Consider the following 18,679-nt stretch of genomic DNA (forward strand, 5'->3'; position numbering starts at 1 on the left):
TGTGGTGCAATCTAAGAAAATATTTCTTGAAGTTCATTCTGATGGATTGAAAGAGCAAACATTGTGATGAGAGCCCTTTTATTAAATCTCAGCTCTTCATTTTTTTTTCAATTTTCAGGTAAATTACATGTCTTGTCTTCCATATCATTTAATCTTTTGCTAATGAGAGTTGACAAAAAAGCAATAACCAACACTGGCTTAAGCTATGCCCTCTGCATTGGGGAAGAGATACCAAAGAGAAAAGTATATACGAATCATTTAATAAAATTAAAAACAATTCGTGACCAAGATGGAGGTAAGTTATGCCTCTTTATCAAGGGAGAGGTACCAAAAAAAAATGACGCAATGAATGATTTAAATGATGAAAAGCAAAAACATAAGCAGGGGTGTGGGGAGAGTTTAATTAATGGTCTGAGATGCCAGAACCCAGACAAGGCCTTCGTATCTGAGCCAAACTGTACCTGCCACACAGTGTGTGTTTCTCCTGTTCAGCTTTCTTTGTTGGGTGCATCCCCCAGACCCACATCTCAAAGTTCAGGGATAACATTTACATTAAAATGTGCTGCTTAATTCTTCAGGAATTGCAGTGAGAAAGTCTCACTGGCTTGAATTCCTCTTGCACTATTAATGTTCAATTTGGCTTTATGAAAAGGTACATAACTGTTGAGATGCCTCACCTGGATTCCATTATCAACTCAGGTAAAGACAATTGGGTAAAACAATTAGTCTTGTAATTGATGAGTCCTCGGAAGGTCCATTCTATTGGCAAAAAGTAAACTTCTCAACATGCAGAGATGGGGCTGGTAAAGGCTGTTTTGAACAACTCCCTACAACCTACCTAAGCAAACAAAGCTGCAGACTCCTCTGTTCAATCTCCTTGCCTCCAAGAAGAAGAAAACTGATCCTGGAGGGATCTTTGGGGATGTTGGGGATGGCATCAAACCCTCCTCATGTCTTGACATGACCACTGAGGGAGCAGGTGGCAGCTGATTTCTGTTGCTTCATGTCAGCGCATGAAAATTTGATGGAAGAACAGTTACTGATTGCCTTCTTAGCAGGATACCATTTTGGATGCTTAAAGTTGCTCAAAGTTGTTCCTGCTCTTTTTAGGACTTCCATCAAAGAGTCCTGCATGTCCTGGAAAATCTCCAGTTAACATTCCTGGAGATCAGTCCAGAAAACCCATGCAAAACCAGCATTAAAGGCAGAGGGCCCTGGAAGTCACACTGACTCACTGAGTGATCTTGGACAACTAATGCGAACAGTTTCTTCATTCAGTTTAGATTGGAAAGAGGACTTAAGTTCTAGATTGCTGTAGGAATAAAGAAGGCAGAGAGAGCAAGTTTGACTAATGGTCCCACAAAGATATCTCCATGTTAATCTTTGGAATCTGGGACTCTGTTAGGTTACAAGGCAAACCAGGAATTTTAGGAACGTGATTAAATTAAAGATCTTGAGATGGGGAGATTATCCTGGGTTAGCTAAGTTAGTCCAGTGGAATTATAACAGCCATAAGAGTAAAGCAGGAGGGTTAGAGTCAGAGAGCAGAGAGCAGGAAGAAGGTGCAACAGCAGAATCAAAAGTCAGAAACAGGCCGGGCATGGTGGCTCATGCCTGTGATTCCAGCACTTTGGGAGGCCAATGTGGGCAGATTGCTTGAGCTCAGGAGTTCAAGACCAGCTTGGGCAACATAGTGAAACAAATACAAAATAAAAAAAAAAATAACAAAAGTTAGCCAGGTGTGGTGGTGCACACCTGTAGTCCCTCCTTCTTAGGAGACTAGGTGGGAGAATCGCTTGAGTCCCAGGGGCAGAGGTTGCAGTGAGCTGAGACATGCTACTACACTCCAGCCTGGGTGACAGAGCCAGACTGTATCTTAAAAAATAAAAACAAAAAAAGAGACAAAGAAAGAGAGAGAGACAGAGAGAGAGAAAGCAATTGAAATATTCTATCCTGATGCCTTTAAATTCAGAAAAGGGGGACTAGGATTTAGGAGCCAAGAAATGCAAACAGCCTTTGGAAGCTTGAAAAGGCCAGGAAATCAATTCTCCCCTCAAAATCTCCAGATAAAAACAGCCCTGCTAATATTTTGACTTTAGCCCAATGAGACTGATTTTGGACTTGTATCCTCTGAAACTTTAAGGTAAAAAATCTATTCTATTTAAGCCATCAAATTTGTGGGAATTTGTTACAGCAGCAATAGGAGTCTGATAAAACAGTACAGATAAAGTACTAAATAAACTATGCAGAACATTAGGACAACTCAAAGAAATATTGCTTACTTCTCTTTTCTTTTCCAAATTTTAGCAGCCCAAAATCTAGGAAAACTTAGAAAACTCTTTACCATGGAAAATAAATGAAATGCATTCAATAAAGCCATTATAATAATTTCATATCAGGATTAAAAATGGGTAAGTTCCTCACTATCTACCCAACTACGACCACGCGAGGATCACTTTCTTGCTCCACTAAATTCTGCCGAGAGGAAAACAGTTTTGCCTCCCAGGACAGTCAGGAAGCCTGCTGGTTCACTAACCCCCACAGAGTTGCAGAGTCCAGGTATAGCATGGGGTCTCTGTGCCTCGCTTGACTAGCATTTTTCACTAAAAGGCATGCTCTGTCATATTTCATCCACAGGATGGTTCTAGATTAAGTGGATCACATAAAAATGTGTCAGATTACTTTATAACAAAGACAATAGATAAATTAAAGAGCATTTATTCTCTCTCTATGAAATGGCAAACCTGGCTTTTACTCCGGTGGAAACAGCATTTATTTCAACTGCCCAGGCACTTAGCAAACAGCATTCTTGTTTTGCTGTGAATCCAGTTCTCCCTAATTCCTGAGAGCCTATTACATACCCCAGAGAGCAACACTCACTGGCGTTATGTTTTCTTGCGTCTTGATAAGCACCATCTGCCACACTGCACGGTGCTCAGGAAACGGCTGCAGCTTTTACTGCATGATATGAAACTTAAGACAAAAGTCAAAACTCAAGAGAGGTGAATACCTTCAGTTTCTAAAGGTGGCCTCAATTCCAATGCAATGCATTTTTTTTTCCCTACCTAGTAAAAACTCGTGATGTTTATTGTTCCTAATGAGAACACTTTTAGGGCAAGAATGCAACTCTGAGAAAATCTCTAGCAACAGTTTTCATTCCTTATTCCCTCAAAATCTTACAGTGCACATAGCAACTTTATTCAAGCCCGCGCTTTAATCTTTAAAGATTCATCTCATTTACATCTGAAAAACATCACAAAATTTGAAGAAAAGAAAGCACGGAGTTTCGCATTTTTGAAAAGATTTCAGAATTGCTGGATGAGTCCCAAGAGTTTCAGTAGCCCCCCTCCCATCCTGGGTGAAGAGGGCCGGTTTCCTGGGCTCACCCGCCTGCATCCTCTCCAAGGAGGAAGCACAGCAGACAGTGGGGCTGTGAAATGAGGCCAGGGAACCACCAAGGTGGCGGTGGCCACTCAACCTCTGGGAGCACTGGCTGTCTCTCTTGCAACTGCTAATGAGTACATTCAACTGGGTGTTATTTATTTATCTAAACAATGACTGAATGTGTTTTCAGAACACATACCCTTCCTGAATGAAGAACTTTGAAGGGCATTACTGTTTGCCACAGTGACTGTGGCTGAAGCAAAGGCAGTTAGTGGTGCAGGGCGAGCAGGAAGTGACATGTGGAACCCAAACCTGAATTTAATCAGTAGCTCTGCTGGGCCTCAGTGTCTCAGGGACCTCTCCCTTCTATGAAGGCTGCACAGATTGCCACTGAACAGTTTTTATTTGTTTCCTTAAATCTATCAGATTATATCTTACTGATTTTTTTTAAACTAAGATAATCTCTTCTTCCAATTTAATTACATGCTGGTCTGAAAAAAGTACAAAGACATCTCATCCTTGACGCCTATTTTCTGAAGCCCTAACAAGAAAGATACTGCATTGTAGGAGTAGACTCTGGAAGTGGACTTCCAACTTTTGTGACAAAATGCACTTGGAATGTAAAGTTGTATTCTAGTCAACATATTTAATATAAGTTTTTATTTCTTTAATGTGTCCCTTGTCACTTTCTTTATTTGTAAAAGAATCACTGGGTCTTTTCTGAAACTGGTAAATGCATATCTTTCTAATAACTCCCCTGATAGTCCCGTCCTTGAGCTCCACGAGGTCAGTGTGGCTCATCTGACCCCTCAGCTGACTGTGGCAAAGGACGCCATGGGCTTTTGGCTGCTCGGGTCTCTTCAGAGAAATATAATGCGCAGGTAAGGTCAGTGACCTTACACTGCTCTTATCAAAGCTTTTCCTAAAAATATTAGGTTACATAATCTGTCTACTTGGAATTTCAGTTCTCTGTAGCCTTGGTGCTATTTTGAAGGATATTACAGAGCTGATGAAAAAAATATTAAACATGTCTTTCGGGGCTAACTTGCTCCAGTCTGTACTGCTGAGAAAGGAAACCATCCCTCCCAAAACATTTGAACCCTGTAGCACACACTACAGAAGGACCACCCATGAAGGCTAAGTGCTACTTGTTGAAACTGTGGAATTTTCTAGAACGCAGATGTAAAATCTTATTGAAAATAGGTGTATGAAGATAAAATGGGTAACAGTCTCAAGTTAACAACTTTCTATGTCTCTTAATGCAGAATCTAGAATTTGAGACACCTCTAGAACAAACAAACAAACAAACAAAAAAAGAAATCAGTTACTGAATACCTTTGCTATATAGGTAGTAAGATGACAAAATATAAGTTTTAGAAACAAACCATAATATTTGCTAATCATCCCAATGAAAAGGCAGTGTTTCCAGTTATATCCCAGTGCCTAGTACCACGCCTGCCACAGCCTTGGTGTTCACTCAATATTTGTTGAATGAATGAACTAATATCATGGATCCCTGTTTTCAAAAATGAAAGTGATTCCCATTCAGCAGTCCACACACAGACAAAAGACTGGTGCCAAAATGCAAAGGATATTCTTTTTTTGCTCCCACCACAAGACACTGTGATGAAATTTTATAGGGTGAATTAACTCAATACAACTTAACAAACAATAACTAAGCATCCATAATATGACAAACACTGCTAACAGCATAGGTAATGTGAGGAAGGCCCACAGGGAGAGGGAGCACAGTGTTCATGGCCAGTCATGCTAATTACTAGCCTTACAGCCTGGGTTCCCAGCGAGAAATACACAAACCCAGGAACACACAGCTATTAACATGGATATCCACCATCACCCAGAGTGAAGCACAGCAAATCTGGGCGGCTCTGTGGCTTCTTCTCCATGCACATCTGTTGTGCCTGCTTTCCACCCTCCTTGGTGATATCTTTGTCTCCATACATCTTCTATTGTCTCCATTGCTTGTTTTCTTTCTTTCTCTTTTTTTTTCTTTTTTCTTCCTTTTTTTTTTTTTTTTTTTTTTNAGACTGGAGTGCAGTGGTGTGATCTTGGCTCACCGCAACCTCCGACTCCCAGGTTCAAGGGAGTCTCCTGCCTCAGCCTCCACAGTAGCTGGGATTACAGGTATGTACCACCATGCCCAGCAAATTTTTGTATTTTTAGTAGAGACGGGGTTTCTCCGCATTGGTCAGGCTGGTCTTGAACTCCTGAACTCAGGTGATCTGCCTGCCTCAGCCTCCCAAAATGCTAGGATTATAGACATGAGCCACCATGCCCGGCCCATTGCTCATTTTCTGTAATGCTTCCTTGCAGTCTATATATTTCCCTGATGTGCATTTGTGTCACCTACAACCATCAACCTAGGACACTCCTGACAACGACACCTGGCTCTTCTCCAGACTCTCCCATCACCTCCTTGAGGAAGACTCCATTATTTCATTGTATGTGGAAAACAGGTCCTGTAGGAAGTACTGTCATGGTGTGATGGCACAGCCAGGGGTGGGGATGGGGGTGAGGAAGGATCATTTCTGCTGGTGCAAATGCTTGTCACAAACATAACCAGACGTGAGCATCTTCATGAACTGTGCTTATTTGACATCCCCAGCCACTTGATGATAGCTGGTGGATCTGGCTGTGGGAGATCCTGGGTCCCTAGGTCTGAAGGCTGCATGGAGAAGATGCCATCTTTGCTCTTTTGATCCTAACTCTCTGTTACAGTTTAGATGTTTGCCCCCTCCAAATCTCATGTTGAAATTTGAGCCCCAATGTTGGAGGCGAGGCCTGGTGGGAGATGTTTGTGTCTTGGGGGTGGATCCCTCATGGACAGACAGATGCCCTCCCTGGGAAGGGAGTCTGAGTGAGTTTTCACTCTACTGTTCCCATGAGAGCTGGTTGTTCAAAAGAGCCTGGCATTGACCCTTCTTTCCTGACTCTCTCTTGCTTCCTCTCTCTTCCTCTCTCACATTACCCATTGTCCATGAGTGGAGGCCGTCAAGGGCCCTCACCAGAAGTAGGTACGGCACCAGGCTTCTTGTGCAGCCTGCAGAACCATGAGACAAAGAACCCTCTTTCCGTGATAAATTACTCAACCTCAGGTATTCCTTTACAGCAGCACGAAGCAGACTAGACACTCCCCAGGTGCAGAGCCCAGGGTTTCTTCTCTGGCTTTTCTGAAGCTCATAAATGAATGAACCATACTCAATATTAATAGTAACAGCATCATTTTAATAATGCCTAAAGCAATGTGGATATAAGAGGAAACATGCATTACCTGTTGACGTTTTTCAAATTCCAACTTGATCCGGGACTTGATACAATTACATGTGTCCTGATATGTTTGCTGAAGAGCAAGCTCCATGAGGTGCTTATGGTAGGCTCCCGCCAGGTTCCCACAGATGAAAATGATCACATTGGCCAGGATCTAAAGAGACAGAAAGAGCTGCTCAATAGGGTGTTTCTCACTCACGAATACAATCAAAACAAAACACACATTAGCAATGGTCTTCAGAGACATAACTGCAGGAAGTTAATTTTACTTCTGTTTCTAAAGTAACATTTTTATTTTCTTAACAAAAAGCATGAATGTCCAGAAAGGTTCTGCCCTTTCCTTGGATCTGTGCCCTTTAGTAGATGACTTTGCAGCCCTGTCTTGACTTTGGGCTCAGCAATGAGATTTGCTTTGCTTTGGCTTATTCAACGTGCACAGAAATAATCATGTGCCAGATCCAGCCCCGGATTACGAGACCTTTTGTTTTTCAGGTCACTCTCTGGCACCTCTTTAGGAAAAGAACACTCCCTGGCGAGCCCACCAGTCCCAGGGTGAGACACATAGAGCAGAGCTGCCGTAGTCAATCTGCGGTCTATTTTTGTGTACCTCTGAGATTTCACGGTTGTTACGCACCATTATCATAATACTAAGTGACTAATACAAACTACCCTCACACCAAAATTGTATTTGCTGAGCCTGGATAAGTGACATTCCCCCATTATCTTTTGTTTATGTAGAAATATGGTAGTCTTTCAAAACATATAACTCATTATTCTTTTGATGATAAAAACAATTCATGTTAATACAATTCAAAAGAAAAACAGAAAGACATAAAGAAAAACTAAAAATAATCTGTGACTGTCCTGCCCAGGCAGAACACTCTGCTGTCCATATGGCCTTGTCTGCCTACTCCATTTTCCTCTGTATTCTCAAAATTGGTGGCATACTTTACTTTGTCAAGACCTCGCTCTTGTTCCAAAAAGCTTCAGTTCATTCTGAATGTAGTTTTGTGCTTCGTTTTAACACTTAACAAAATATTTTTTAGATTATACAAATTATGTAGAAACACGATTTTAAATGCTTAGAAAATATTCAGTTCTATGACTATCATCATTTAGATATGTCCATATTGTTCAATACTTACTAATATTCTGTGCATTTGCATTATGCTATAAGATTCAACTTCATGTATAAAGCTTTGGCTTCATATTTGATCATTTCCTCAGACACAATTACTGAAAAGCCATAAGTAGTTTAAAGTTGTTGATACATATTACAAAATTGCTCTCAGGAAATGTTCCATTTACATTCTCATCAACAGTGTATAACCATTGAACATTTCCTGAGAGCAATTTTGCAATATGTATCAGTGTAGCCCGGTATTCACTATTCACATAGAGCAAGCTCTAGTGTTCAGAGTGAGACCTACAGGTCTGTCAGGGAATGGATAGACATACCTGGTTAAAGTCCACCCTTCCCTCCATTTCCACATGACTTGTATTCTCACCTTCTCACCAAGACAAGTCACTAGTGGCTTTAATAGCAAGTCAGTGGCATCAGTTCCAAATATCCTGTGCTCTTCCCTAAGAGTTTCCCCATAACACAGATCACTTTATCACATTACTCACCCAACATGGTGAGCAGGGGTGGCTGGAGCGATCAGGGGAATTTTATTCCTAAATCTTCAAGGTTCTCTGTGACAGGACTGAACAGAAAATCATGGCTGTCCCCTCTCTCTATAGCAGGGTCACTTCTCCCAAGAAGAGCAGGAGGAATTGGTCTAACTGGAGGGTTTGGGAAAATGATTTGAACCCTCTGCATCTTAGTCCATCCTCCCCATAAACAGGGTCTTCCTCCCTGAAGAAGGTAGTCATCATCATGTCCTATGTTCTCAGCCAAGCAGTGGACCTAGTGGGCCACTTACCCCTGTGCTGGGAAACACCTTGATTTGGGGGCAGATGGCTGTAGGGAAAGATGAGTAAACTCAGGGGATTATCAGCAAGATCATTTATTCCCAACTGCACTCTCCAAATAGGTATAAGGATAATAAGGTGACATTTTGTTATCCATCTACCGAATGCCTTTGTCTATCTCTCAAAGAGTTCTAAACACAGAAGAAAAATAGTGCTATTAATTATGAGCCTCCTGAAGTCCTAGAAAATAAATGTTTGGGATAGAGGGAAAAAAGGAGGCAGAGTTAGCAATTGGATGAATGATGTGATGAGGTTCTCTCTGAATAAATGCAGATGCGTGAAAAAAGTGGGATCCAGAATGAAGCAGATTAGAAGGGGCCTTCAATGCTGTCCCATGTAACTCCCTCATTTCACAGATACTTGGGATCAGAGAGTTCCTCAAGCTCACCCACATTCTCACAGCTCACCCCCATAAAGTACAGTTATACATGTACATTTTATCTCCTCCCCTTTAATATGGATAATTAAAATCTTTACTGGGAACTGCTCTGTGTGATCTCTGTGTGGTATATGCATGTGGTGTGCATACATGCATGTAACTTGTGTGTGATCTATGTGCATGAGCTGCATGCCTGAGTGATGTGTTTGCATGTGATATGCAGGTAATACTTGTGCTATGTGTGGAAGGTATATGTGCCCACAGTCTGTGCATGAGCAGGTGCAGCAGCCCAGGGCTTCAGAGCAATGTAGCAGTCTTCAATGTGGCTAGACACATTTTCTAGCATGACAGGGCTCTCTTCCTTCAAATTGCCATACTTTGACACATCACCTCTTCTGAAACTGTCAGTCCTAGAGCATGTGGAAAGTCCGGATGACTTTCCTGGCTTCCTATTTGAGGGGACCCTCCACTAGCTGAACAGGAGTTAATTTCAGCACTGTGTCCCATGGTGCATTGTCAATTAAGTCCTGCCATACTTTGCTTCTGCAAAATGACCATCTGCTTTGCTAAAAATTCTTCAGACCTTGTCATTGCCGGATATGCCTTGAAGAACAGTGCACCAAAGAATGCAGGAAATGAGAAAAGCCAATGCAAACCATGCTGCTCCGAATTAGAAAATACTAACTCCTTGGTTTATTAGGTGTAGCTGAAATAATAATCAAAATAACTCAGTGATTATTCATGAGAGCTTTTTCTCTTTCTCCTCAGAAAATGCCTTCGAAGCAAACCTGCCAACATTTTAGGGAGTAAATTTCTCCAAAATAAAAACCAAGTATAAGCAACAGAACTGAATGAAGCCATCATCTACCCCTGGGTGCCCTCCACTAGGTATAGAAATGGGGCACTTTGATACTGACACTGAGGCTCCAATGTGAGTCTCTCCCCTCTGGAATGCAAGTGCTGCCTTGTCCTGTTTTCCTAGAATCCCATTCCACACTTATTTCCTCTGAATTCTCTTGGCTAGAAGGGCCTTGTTGCAACAGAACAGTTGGCCTTGAGTGTCACGGCTCTTTCCTTTATTGCCATAGGCTCTTCTTCCCCCACATTGGGGCAGCCTGTATAGGGAACTGCCGTCTCTGTGGCAGAACCCCTAATGGCAGACTGAAGGCAGGGTGCTCCTGGCCTTGCTGCCTGGCCCAGGGCACAGAGCCAGTGTAACTGACCAGGTAAACGTTTCTTGTCCAATGAGAGGTTTCCAAATATTTGACAACAGCAGCTCATCCCAAGCAAGAGGAAGCCCCCTGGCCATGAAGCCCTAAAGTTATGCGGCTTTGCTCTTCTTGCTGCCTGTCTCCTGGCCAGTGCTCTCTGACTGCCACGTTCTGCTGGTACCCTTGCACTACCATGGCAGGTAAGGAAAACCCTTTGAGTCATTCATTCTGGATGCTGCACTGTTTCCAGCAAATGTAATTTGAACCCCTCCTGTCTATAGATAATGGGAAATAATGCATTTACTGATTTTTAATTTATATATTCAAAGGAAAATTTCTAATCAATAAAAAACATAGGGCTGTAATGCCAAATAGAATATGAGATTTCTTTTCTGATGGAAAACTTATCAATGATATTATAAGCCTGTTCCTGATACCCGGTTTCATCCTGCAGTACTATATTCTAAGGTTAATTGAATTGACCTTGGCATTTTGATAATGACACACATTTACAAATGCAATTGATGTCTTAAAGAATTTTTCTTTTAAAATGGTGCATGCATGGAATGACTTATATATAAGACCCAGGGCTGGAAGGGAGTGATGATGTTACAATTTTATTTTCAAAAATAATATCAAAGCATTTTGTTTTCTAGAAGACTGTTAAGCAGAACATCTGACAAACAATTCTATTTTCACAATGTTGAGTTTGTTTTATAATACCATCCCATCTTGATGTCTCCTTTTATCTTGTTGCTTCATTTAGCTACTCTCACAACTGTCAGAAAACAGGAGAGGAGCTTGGCCTCCAGAGATGTCTTAGAAGGAAATAAATTGTTTAAGGTAATAACACAGTCAAGGTTTACACTGAAGATTAAAGCCAGGTCTTGAAATTGAGCATATGTAGGGTTTGGAATCTGTGTAAGTAGAACCATGCCAGCACAACCTCACAGAGGCTTGCTGTCTGCACTGATCCCCATCTTCTCTTGATGTACATGTCGGGTGGTTTGTCAACACTTCACGTGCTTCTCAGAGGATGAAAATTAACGAATTCTGTACTTCTGGGAAGGCTGGTGTCTACCAGCAAATTATTATTATTATTTTGCTTCTTTCATATGACCACCATAGCCATTCTAAATATACCTTATATCGTTTCATCCTTAAAGAGTATAGACAGCAACACAACCAGGAGAACGGACTTATTTTATTATTTCATCTTACAGACTGGGCCACAAAAAGTCCTAAAAATTAAGTGACCTGAGAGCTGTCCCCAGGCTGGGAGAGCCTCTCCAGATTGTCCCTGTATATTCTACATCACTTCAATTCATACACATAAGGTCAGGTTTCTCCACAGCCATACAACCCCCTCTAGAGCACGGGGAAGGTGTTTCTGAGGAATTTCTAAAGAGACACATGTTATTTTGTAAGAAACTAATTTTTTTCTTTATAAAACATTTGCATTTATGCTGTAAAGTACCTTCATCATTTAAAGTTATGTTAGGTTCTTGGAGACCATTTGCCCATGGAGGCTTTACTGGTTTTGCTAATGTGTTTGCACGTGTGGAGAGGAGAGTGAGGGGAGGGTCAGGCTGCTCTCACCCAGGTCTGAGGCACAAAGTGTGACCCATCTGAGGATTATTTCACCTGGCAAGAAAACATTTAAGGGTATGAAGTCTTTCAACATTTGAGAAATTATCACATGAGTTAGGTAAACAAGCAGATCCCTCCTTGTGGCTCTGAGATAGTATGCATTTTAAAGAGTTTACTATTCTAATTCTTAATCTCATGTTGGAGTGGAAAACTAAAATGCCCCAGACAGACAGCAGGCAGCACCCTGCAGGCTGAGGGCAAAGCCAGGCTCCCAGTAATGAGGGAAATGCCATCATTTAATGACAGTGTTCTTTTTTTTTTTTTTTCCTACAAAGGAACTTCACAGTGTCAAAGGAGAAAGGTTATAGGATTTGAAACAGGTCATCAGCTTGAAATAAAGCAGATCATAAATATGCAAAACCCCCATTATAAGTCAAAGGAAAATAAAATGGAAGAGAAGAACATGATGAAGAGAGCTGGGAATGAATATTCAGTAAGCTCACCACATCTCATAAGCATCCACTTTGGCTTATAGAAAGCAATGCTCTTGCCTATGGGGGAAAATGATCAGGTACAGTTTTCCTTAACTGATCTCTCAGACATGGCTGCAAAGAATCCCAACCCCATTTCCTTAGCATTTCTCACAGCCCACTAAGAATTAAATTTGCTGTGTGCAGTGGCCTTAGGGTTTCTGCTCTTTACTAGTCATTTAGTGAAAATCGGAAACACTATGCTTTGGTTAATGACATCCAGTGATCCTTAGGTCATATGCTAGGATCTTCTAATTTGAAGTCTCTCCAAATGAGGAGTAGAGTCAGACAGAAAAGTATAAAGAAAACTGAAACACCAACAGTCTCAACAATGAATGGTATTAGGGCTCTGGGCAAAAAGACTGGAATCAAAAATTGAAGGCCAAATGAAATTTGATTTCCTATGGAAGTTTCCATTACAAAATAGGTAGTACTGTTGGTCATGATTATTTTCTTTATTCTTTTTATACCACATCTGTTGCTATTAAGTCTTTTTGAATAGCAAGCGTCATGTTATTTTTCCAGGTACATTTGAACTGAAGAGCTAAAGAGTCTTATAGGTAGATAGGACTCATGCCTGGCTAATAACTAGATAAAAATAGAGTGTGGCAGCTTGGAGTGCTCTTTGCTCTTCTCAGAACTGCTCCAGCAACTCATTAAAAGTCAACTGGAAGAGACGAGCCTACAAGTTCCTCAGATCGTGATAGAAAGTTCCTCCCACAAATTAAGTCATTGAGAACACAGTTTCCCTCCAAGAAGAGAAAGCTGAATTAACCACGCAGAAACCCAAACTTGTACTTCTCAGCTTAGTGACTGCAAACTGGAAATCGATGGGGAGACGATTCACTAGATTATAGTTTAGAACCAGAGAAAAATGAATAACATGGAGCTTCCAATACTCAGGGCTCCACAGAGGAAAACAACACAAGCCATGAAGATTTACAGCTCCCCTATTTTCTGCAGAGGAGATTACCGTCACCCTGTTTACTCTGCTGCCCATTCTGTCTTTGACTTCAAGCACACAGAACAATCTTAGCTTCGAGGTTTAGCTCCTCTCCACTCTGGGAAGAGAGAAGATGAAACAAATGAGCTGTATGGGGAAGCTACAAAGATAAAAATAGAAAAGGAAAAAGGAATACTGTCATCAATTTCTATGATGGAATATCTTTAAAACAGTTCTCCACAGGAGGTTTCTTAGTCCAGTAGGATAAGAAAAAACAGAGGGAATCACTATCACCAAAGCTCATATTCCACTTCATTTGCGTCCAGAATGGGGCAGATGTTTCCTTTTCATCCTTGACCTATTCTGCAGAGCATTTCTGCAAAGCAACACCACCAGATCTCCCTACTCCCTTCTGTCTCAGCATAGCTTCAAGCCCAATTCGAGAGCACGTATGAGTACAAAGCATGTTTGTGAGCACTAGTCTCTATCCAGACAGCCAAAACACTATCTCCTGACCCAAAGTCTGTCGCTTGGGTAATTACATCTGATATTTGGTCAGGAAACAAATCAGTGACTATCTAAACTTTACATTGTCACTGATACCCATAAAAGTCATTATCTCTTTGGTCTTTGTGAGTCCAGATAGTTGAATGAGGGTTAATTATTCCAAAGATGTTTGACCTGCTCATTTCAGAAACCCAAATTCCTGAATGGTCCTGGATCTTCCAAGAGGCTTACTAAAAATGCTTGTCTATATGTCTTCCCAAACCCTGTCTTCCAAAGTCATGACACAACAGGAGGACACGTTTTTAAGTGTCATATTTCAATGCTTTTCAAAAACTTAGAAACATGTAATTAGACACCAATTCAAACAATAATTTTGCTGGTCTTAAATCAGCTTTCCTAAGGATCTGTACCAACCAATATACACTTTGCCTAGCTCTGGTGATTTCAGTGGACTTAAATGCTAATAAAAGAATCTTTAACGCACTCTAATTCAGACTTTTCATTAATTTAGACAGATCATTTCTAATTAATCTGAATCAATGAAGTTTTGCTTCGTTTAATCACCATTTCTAATTCTCTTCATTCACCATCACTTAACAGGTGACACATTTGGTCCATACTCACTCATTTAAGAATTTAAAAGCTGACAGAAATTTCGTTTTATTTAAAAGCATGACCAAGCGTATTAGAGACTCTGACTTGTGCAGCTTAGTTTAGGAGAAATGATACTCCATTTTAGGATCAACATGTGGCGTAGGTCCCTTCCATTAACATAGCACGCAAGAAGGGATAAAATGCCTTTTGTGGGTACAAGGGGAAAGGTTGCATTGCTATTGCATTTGCAAATGCATTGTGACCTACCTATAGCCCCATTTATGATCTACACAATAAAAGGTCAATTTGGAATTACAGGAACAAAGTGTGGAGTGCACTGCTGACTATGACTGAGTAAGAAAACACCTGATGACGGGATATGGGCTAAACGTTAACATCAAACGAAACAGGACAATGGAGGGACGAGATGGCAAAGAGGTGTGGGAATAACAATGCAGGGATGCCAGGGCCAATCTCACCTGGGAATTTAAACGTGATATTAGTAAGCACATCCACAGGGAAATGACAGGTTGCAAAATCCTGCGAAACAGTCATGGACTCCAAATAGAGGAGAGAAACAGTGAGTGCTGTGATTCACAAGGCCTACTTTGAATTGGAATGTCCTTTTTGGTCTGACCAAAATATGTTGCATTAAGTCACAGTGTAATTATAAAAGGATGCATCACTGAAATCATTTGGGAACAGGAGAACAAAATTTTTCTATGACAAACTAAACTTTGGTGGTTTCATTAATAATACTACTTAGGAAAGGGCATGCCCGGCAGCTGCTTCCCTTGACAGAATCAAAGCCTGAAAGGTACTCAAAAGCACTCTCCCCAGAGTGGACTCTTGGGGTTACCCCAACCACCTTCCTTCCTTTCCTGGCATATGTTTTGCTGTAAACCATTGTTCTGTAGGAATGAAAAGACAAATTTTTAAACCCATTGGCACCATACTCTGACTTCTTGTAAATTTTTGTCAGAAAATATGTATTATTTTTGCCCCAAACACCAAGTGACATCTCATATTTTCCCAAGTGAAGAAGACTGAGCTTGCTTTTCCCAGTCAATAGCATTAAAAAACCACAGTCAAAAAGAGTGAGTTTTGCACTATTTAATGTGCATTAGTTTGCTACAACTAATATTACCACTATTACTACCACTAATAGTAAAATACCACAGACTGGGTGGCTTAAACAGCAGACATTTGTGTCCTCACAGTTCTGAAGGCTGCAGTCTAAGACCAGTGCATAGGTAAGTTCGATTGAGGCCTGTCTCCTTGGCTTGTAGACAGCTGCCTTCTTGCTGTGACTTGGCCTATTTTATGCTACTATAACAGAAGAGCACAGACTGGGTAACTTATAAAAAACAGAAATTATCAGCTTGCAGTTCTGGAAGCTGTAAAGTCCAATATCAACGTGATGGTAGGATTGGCAGTTCCAATTCCAGGAAGGAGCCTTGCACACAGCAACCTCTGCAGGGGAGAAATGCTTTGTCTCCCATGGCAGAACACAAAAGATCAAAAAAGGGGGGAAAAATGGGATTAACTCCCTTTTATAACAATGTTAATCCCACCCATGAGGTCAGAGCCTTCATGACCTAATCACTTCTTAAAGATTCTACCTTTTAATAGTGTTACAATGGTAAATTTCAACATGAGTTTTAGAGGGGACAAAAATTCAGTGACCCACAGGGTCTCTTCTCTGTGAGCACACATCCCTGGTGTCTTTGTGTGTCCTAATCTCCTCTCATAGAGACAAGCTCTATAAGAGGAGATTAGGGGCCACCCTAGAGATCTCATTTTATCTTAGCTATCTCTTCAAAGGCCCTGTCTTTAAACACAGTAACATTCTGAGGTGGTTAGCCTTCAACATATGAATTTTGAGGGAACCCAATTCAGTCCACTGCAACATGACATTAAGTTTTAAAGACATTTTATTTAAACATCACCAGAGAATCCACTTGAATGTCAAAATGGGCAAGCCTTAGAAATTTGGGGCTGGTAACTCTTTTGCAGAAATGCATATACTACCCATGATGGTTTAATGTGCACCAGATGAGATATTCATTAAATATCCTCTAGTCATTCCACAAACATTTGCTGTGCATTTATTTTTAATCAATTAAATTTTGTAGTCTCCTTCTCAAGAAATCAATGTCACTAGAATAAATGCAATAAAACAAACCAACAATAGAAGTCAAAAAAGCAAACAATTTAGATGATGCAAGGCAAGCTTCTCATGAGCCAGAGAATTGAGATTTTAATTGCAGCCACTAGGTTCTCAGGGTGATGGCTATGAAGTTTCTGCCATTGGGATCCTCACTAGTTAGATTTCTATATGAGAACATACGAATGTTTGTGATTGAAAGAAGACTGGTGACACACTGAGCCTACTTCTTCTGGCATAATTATAAAGCTAATTGCAAAAATAAAACCACTAATGCAGAGGTTCCTGAGTTTTTCTGGTTCATATTACTCATTAATTTTTTTTTATCATGTTACTAGACTAAAGGAAATTCCCAGAAGTTTTGTTTATTACTTGGTGAGGTCAAAGCAACTTAAGTATGATGCCCAAACAACTCAGTACCTGATGCAAAAAACCACTACCATCACCATATATGAAAATAAACTATAATAGTTGTATTTCATTCTTAAATAATCATGAGGATTTACTAATGATCTATCAGTGGCCAATGTGCCTCTTGAGTGTTGCATAACTTACAAAACATGGATTCTGATTCAACAGTGTCACCTACATCTCCTGCTCCATCTTAATGTCTACATAGTACCAGTTTTTGCTCACAACAACCACAAAAATCCAGTTTTGCAAAGATATGATGTCAAAAAAGGAATGTCATGTGATCTAATGTTGAAACTATGAACTATCTCAAGAGTAGTTTGCTGAGCGTGTCTGTATTTCCTTTGAAATTTTAAAATATCCTGGAATGCCTCTGGGTGCCTTGGCACACAGTCTGAAAACCACATCACCAAGGAACTAAAGTTTCAATGAATTAAACATACAAATTAATTAAATAAAATAGTGTTATTAAAACTATAATGTACTTGCTATCTATATTCTCTTCCAAAAATTTTGAAACAGTAGCAGGCACCTCCTTTCTGTGCTCATTTGTCTTCTTCTGAGACAAGAAGCAGCAACATAATACACCCCATGAGTCCAGATTCGGTCAAGTCCTCACTTGAAAAAGATGGCTTGCGAGAAAGAGCTATAAATCACATGAAGGGATAGTTTAAAAGGTATTGGCAGGAAAACTAACAAGGAATTCAGAAGTGCCCCAGGGATAGCAACAGAAGTATTGTTATCACAGATAGATCTGAGGCGGCAAGGGGAGTTACATGGTCTGGATATTTGTCTCCACCCAAATCTCATGCGGAATTGTAATCTCCAGTGTTGGAGGAAGGGGCTGGTGGGAGGTGATTGGATTGTGGGGCAGATTTCACCTTGCTGTTCTTGTGATGGTGAGTGAGTTCTCAGGAGATCTGGTTGTTTACAAGTGTCTAGCACCTCCCGTTCTCTCTCTCTCCTGCTCCACCATGTGAAGATGTGCCTGCTTCCCCTTCTCCTTCTGCCATGATTGTAAGTTTCCAGAGGCCTACTCAGCCAAACTTCCTGTACAGCCTGCAGAATGCTGAGTCAATTAAACCTCTTCTCTTCATAAGTTACCCAGTCTCAGGTAGTTCCTTACAGCAATGCAAGAGAACAGACTAATACAGGAAGGGAAATGTTGCTAGAATCTGGAGAAAGGTATTTCTGTAGGAGAGTCAGCTACCTAACAGGAGTTGGTAGAAGCAAAGTCACTGCAACCCTGTGTCCTGGCACAGGGACTGTTAGAGCCTCAATCCCTGACCTCATTCTTCTGTTGCCCTGAACTCTCTTGGCCATGCCTCCCAGTTGCCTGACCCAACCTGAAGCCAGAGGGCAAAGGAGCTGGTGACACAGTACTTCACATCCACCTCCACAGGACGGCAGGGTGGGAAGAGCAACTATGGGTCTGGAGCAGCAAACAGGGACCATCCAGCCCAAGTTTAATACCTCAACCTTGTGCAAATCATAGCTAACAAAACCAAAGGTGGACTTTTGGGCTGATCAGATTCTATCTCCAGGAAATTAGGTTTGAGTCTTAGAGGCTGAGGGCACCAAGATGAAGACCATGTAACCTAGGAGTTGAAGCTACCATTTGGGGAATTCTGTGATGAAATTTTGTACAGACAGAGAGGTGAACCAGGAAGCTGGCTTTTGGGAAAAGGGTAGGGCAGATGT

At 41.0% G+C, this 18,679-nt stretch overlaps 1 protein-coding gene across 1 annotated transcript in view; it reads right to left on the bottom strand.

Annotated features, from left to right (window-relative positions):
- Positions 1-6,676: 6,676 nt before the first annotated feature.
- Positions 6,677-18,679, bottom strand: part of LOC108316234 (adenylate cyclase type 2-like) — a gene marked incomplete at its 3' end in the record, with an annotated part of 235,422 nt that continues 223,419 nt past the window's right edge. Inside the window, exon 5 of the mRNA XM_037744785.1 lies at positions 6,677-6,826. Coding sequence (XP_037600713.1) covers positions 6,677-6,826 — 150 coding nt within the window. The remainder of the gene's footprint in view (positions 6,827-18,679) is intronic.

This window comes from Cebus imitator, unplaced genomic scaffold (genome assembly GCF_001604975.1).
Source record: "Cebus imitator isolate Cc_AM_T3 unplaced genomic scaffold, Cebus_imitator-1.0 Scaffold185, whole genome shotgun sequence".
NCBI classification, from domain to species: Eukaryota; Metazoa; Chordata; class Mammalia; order Primates; family Cebidae; genus Cebus; species Cebus imitator.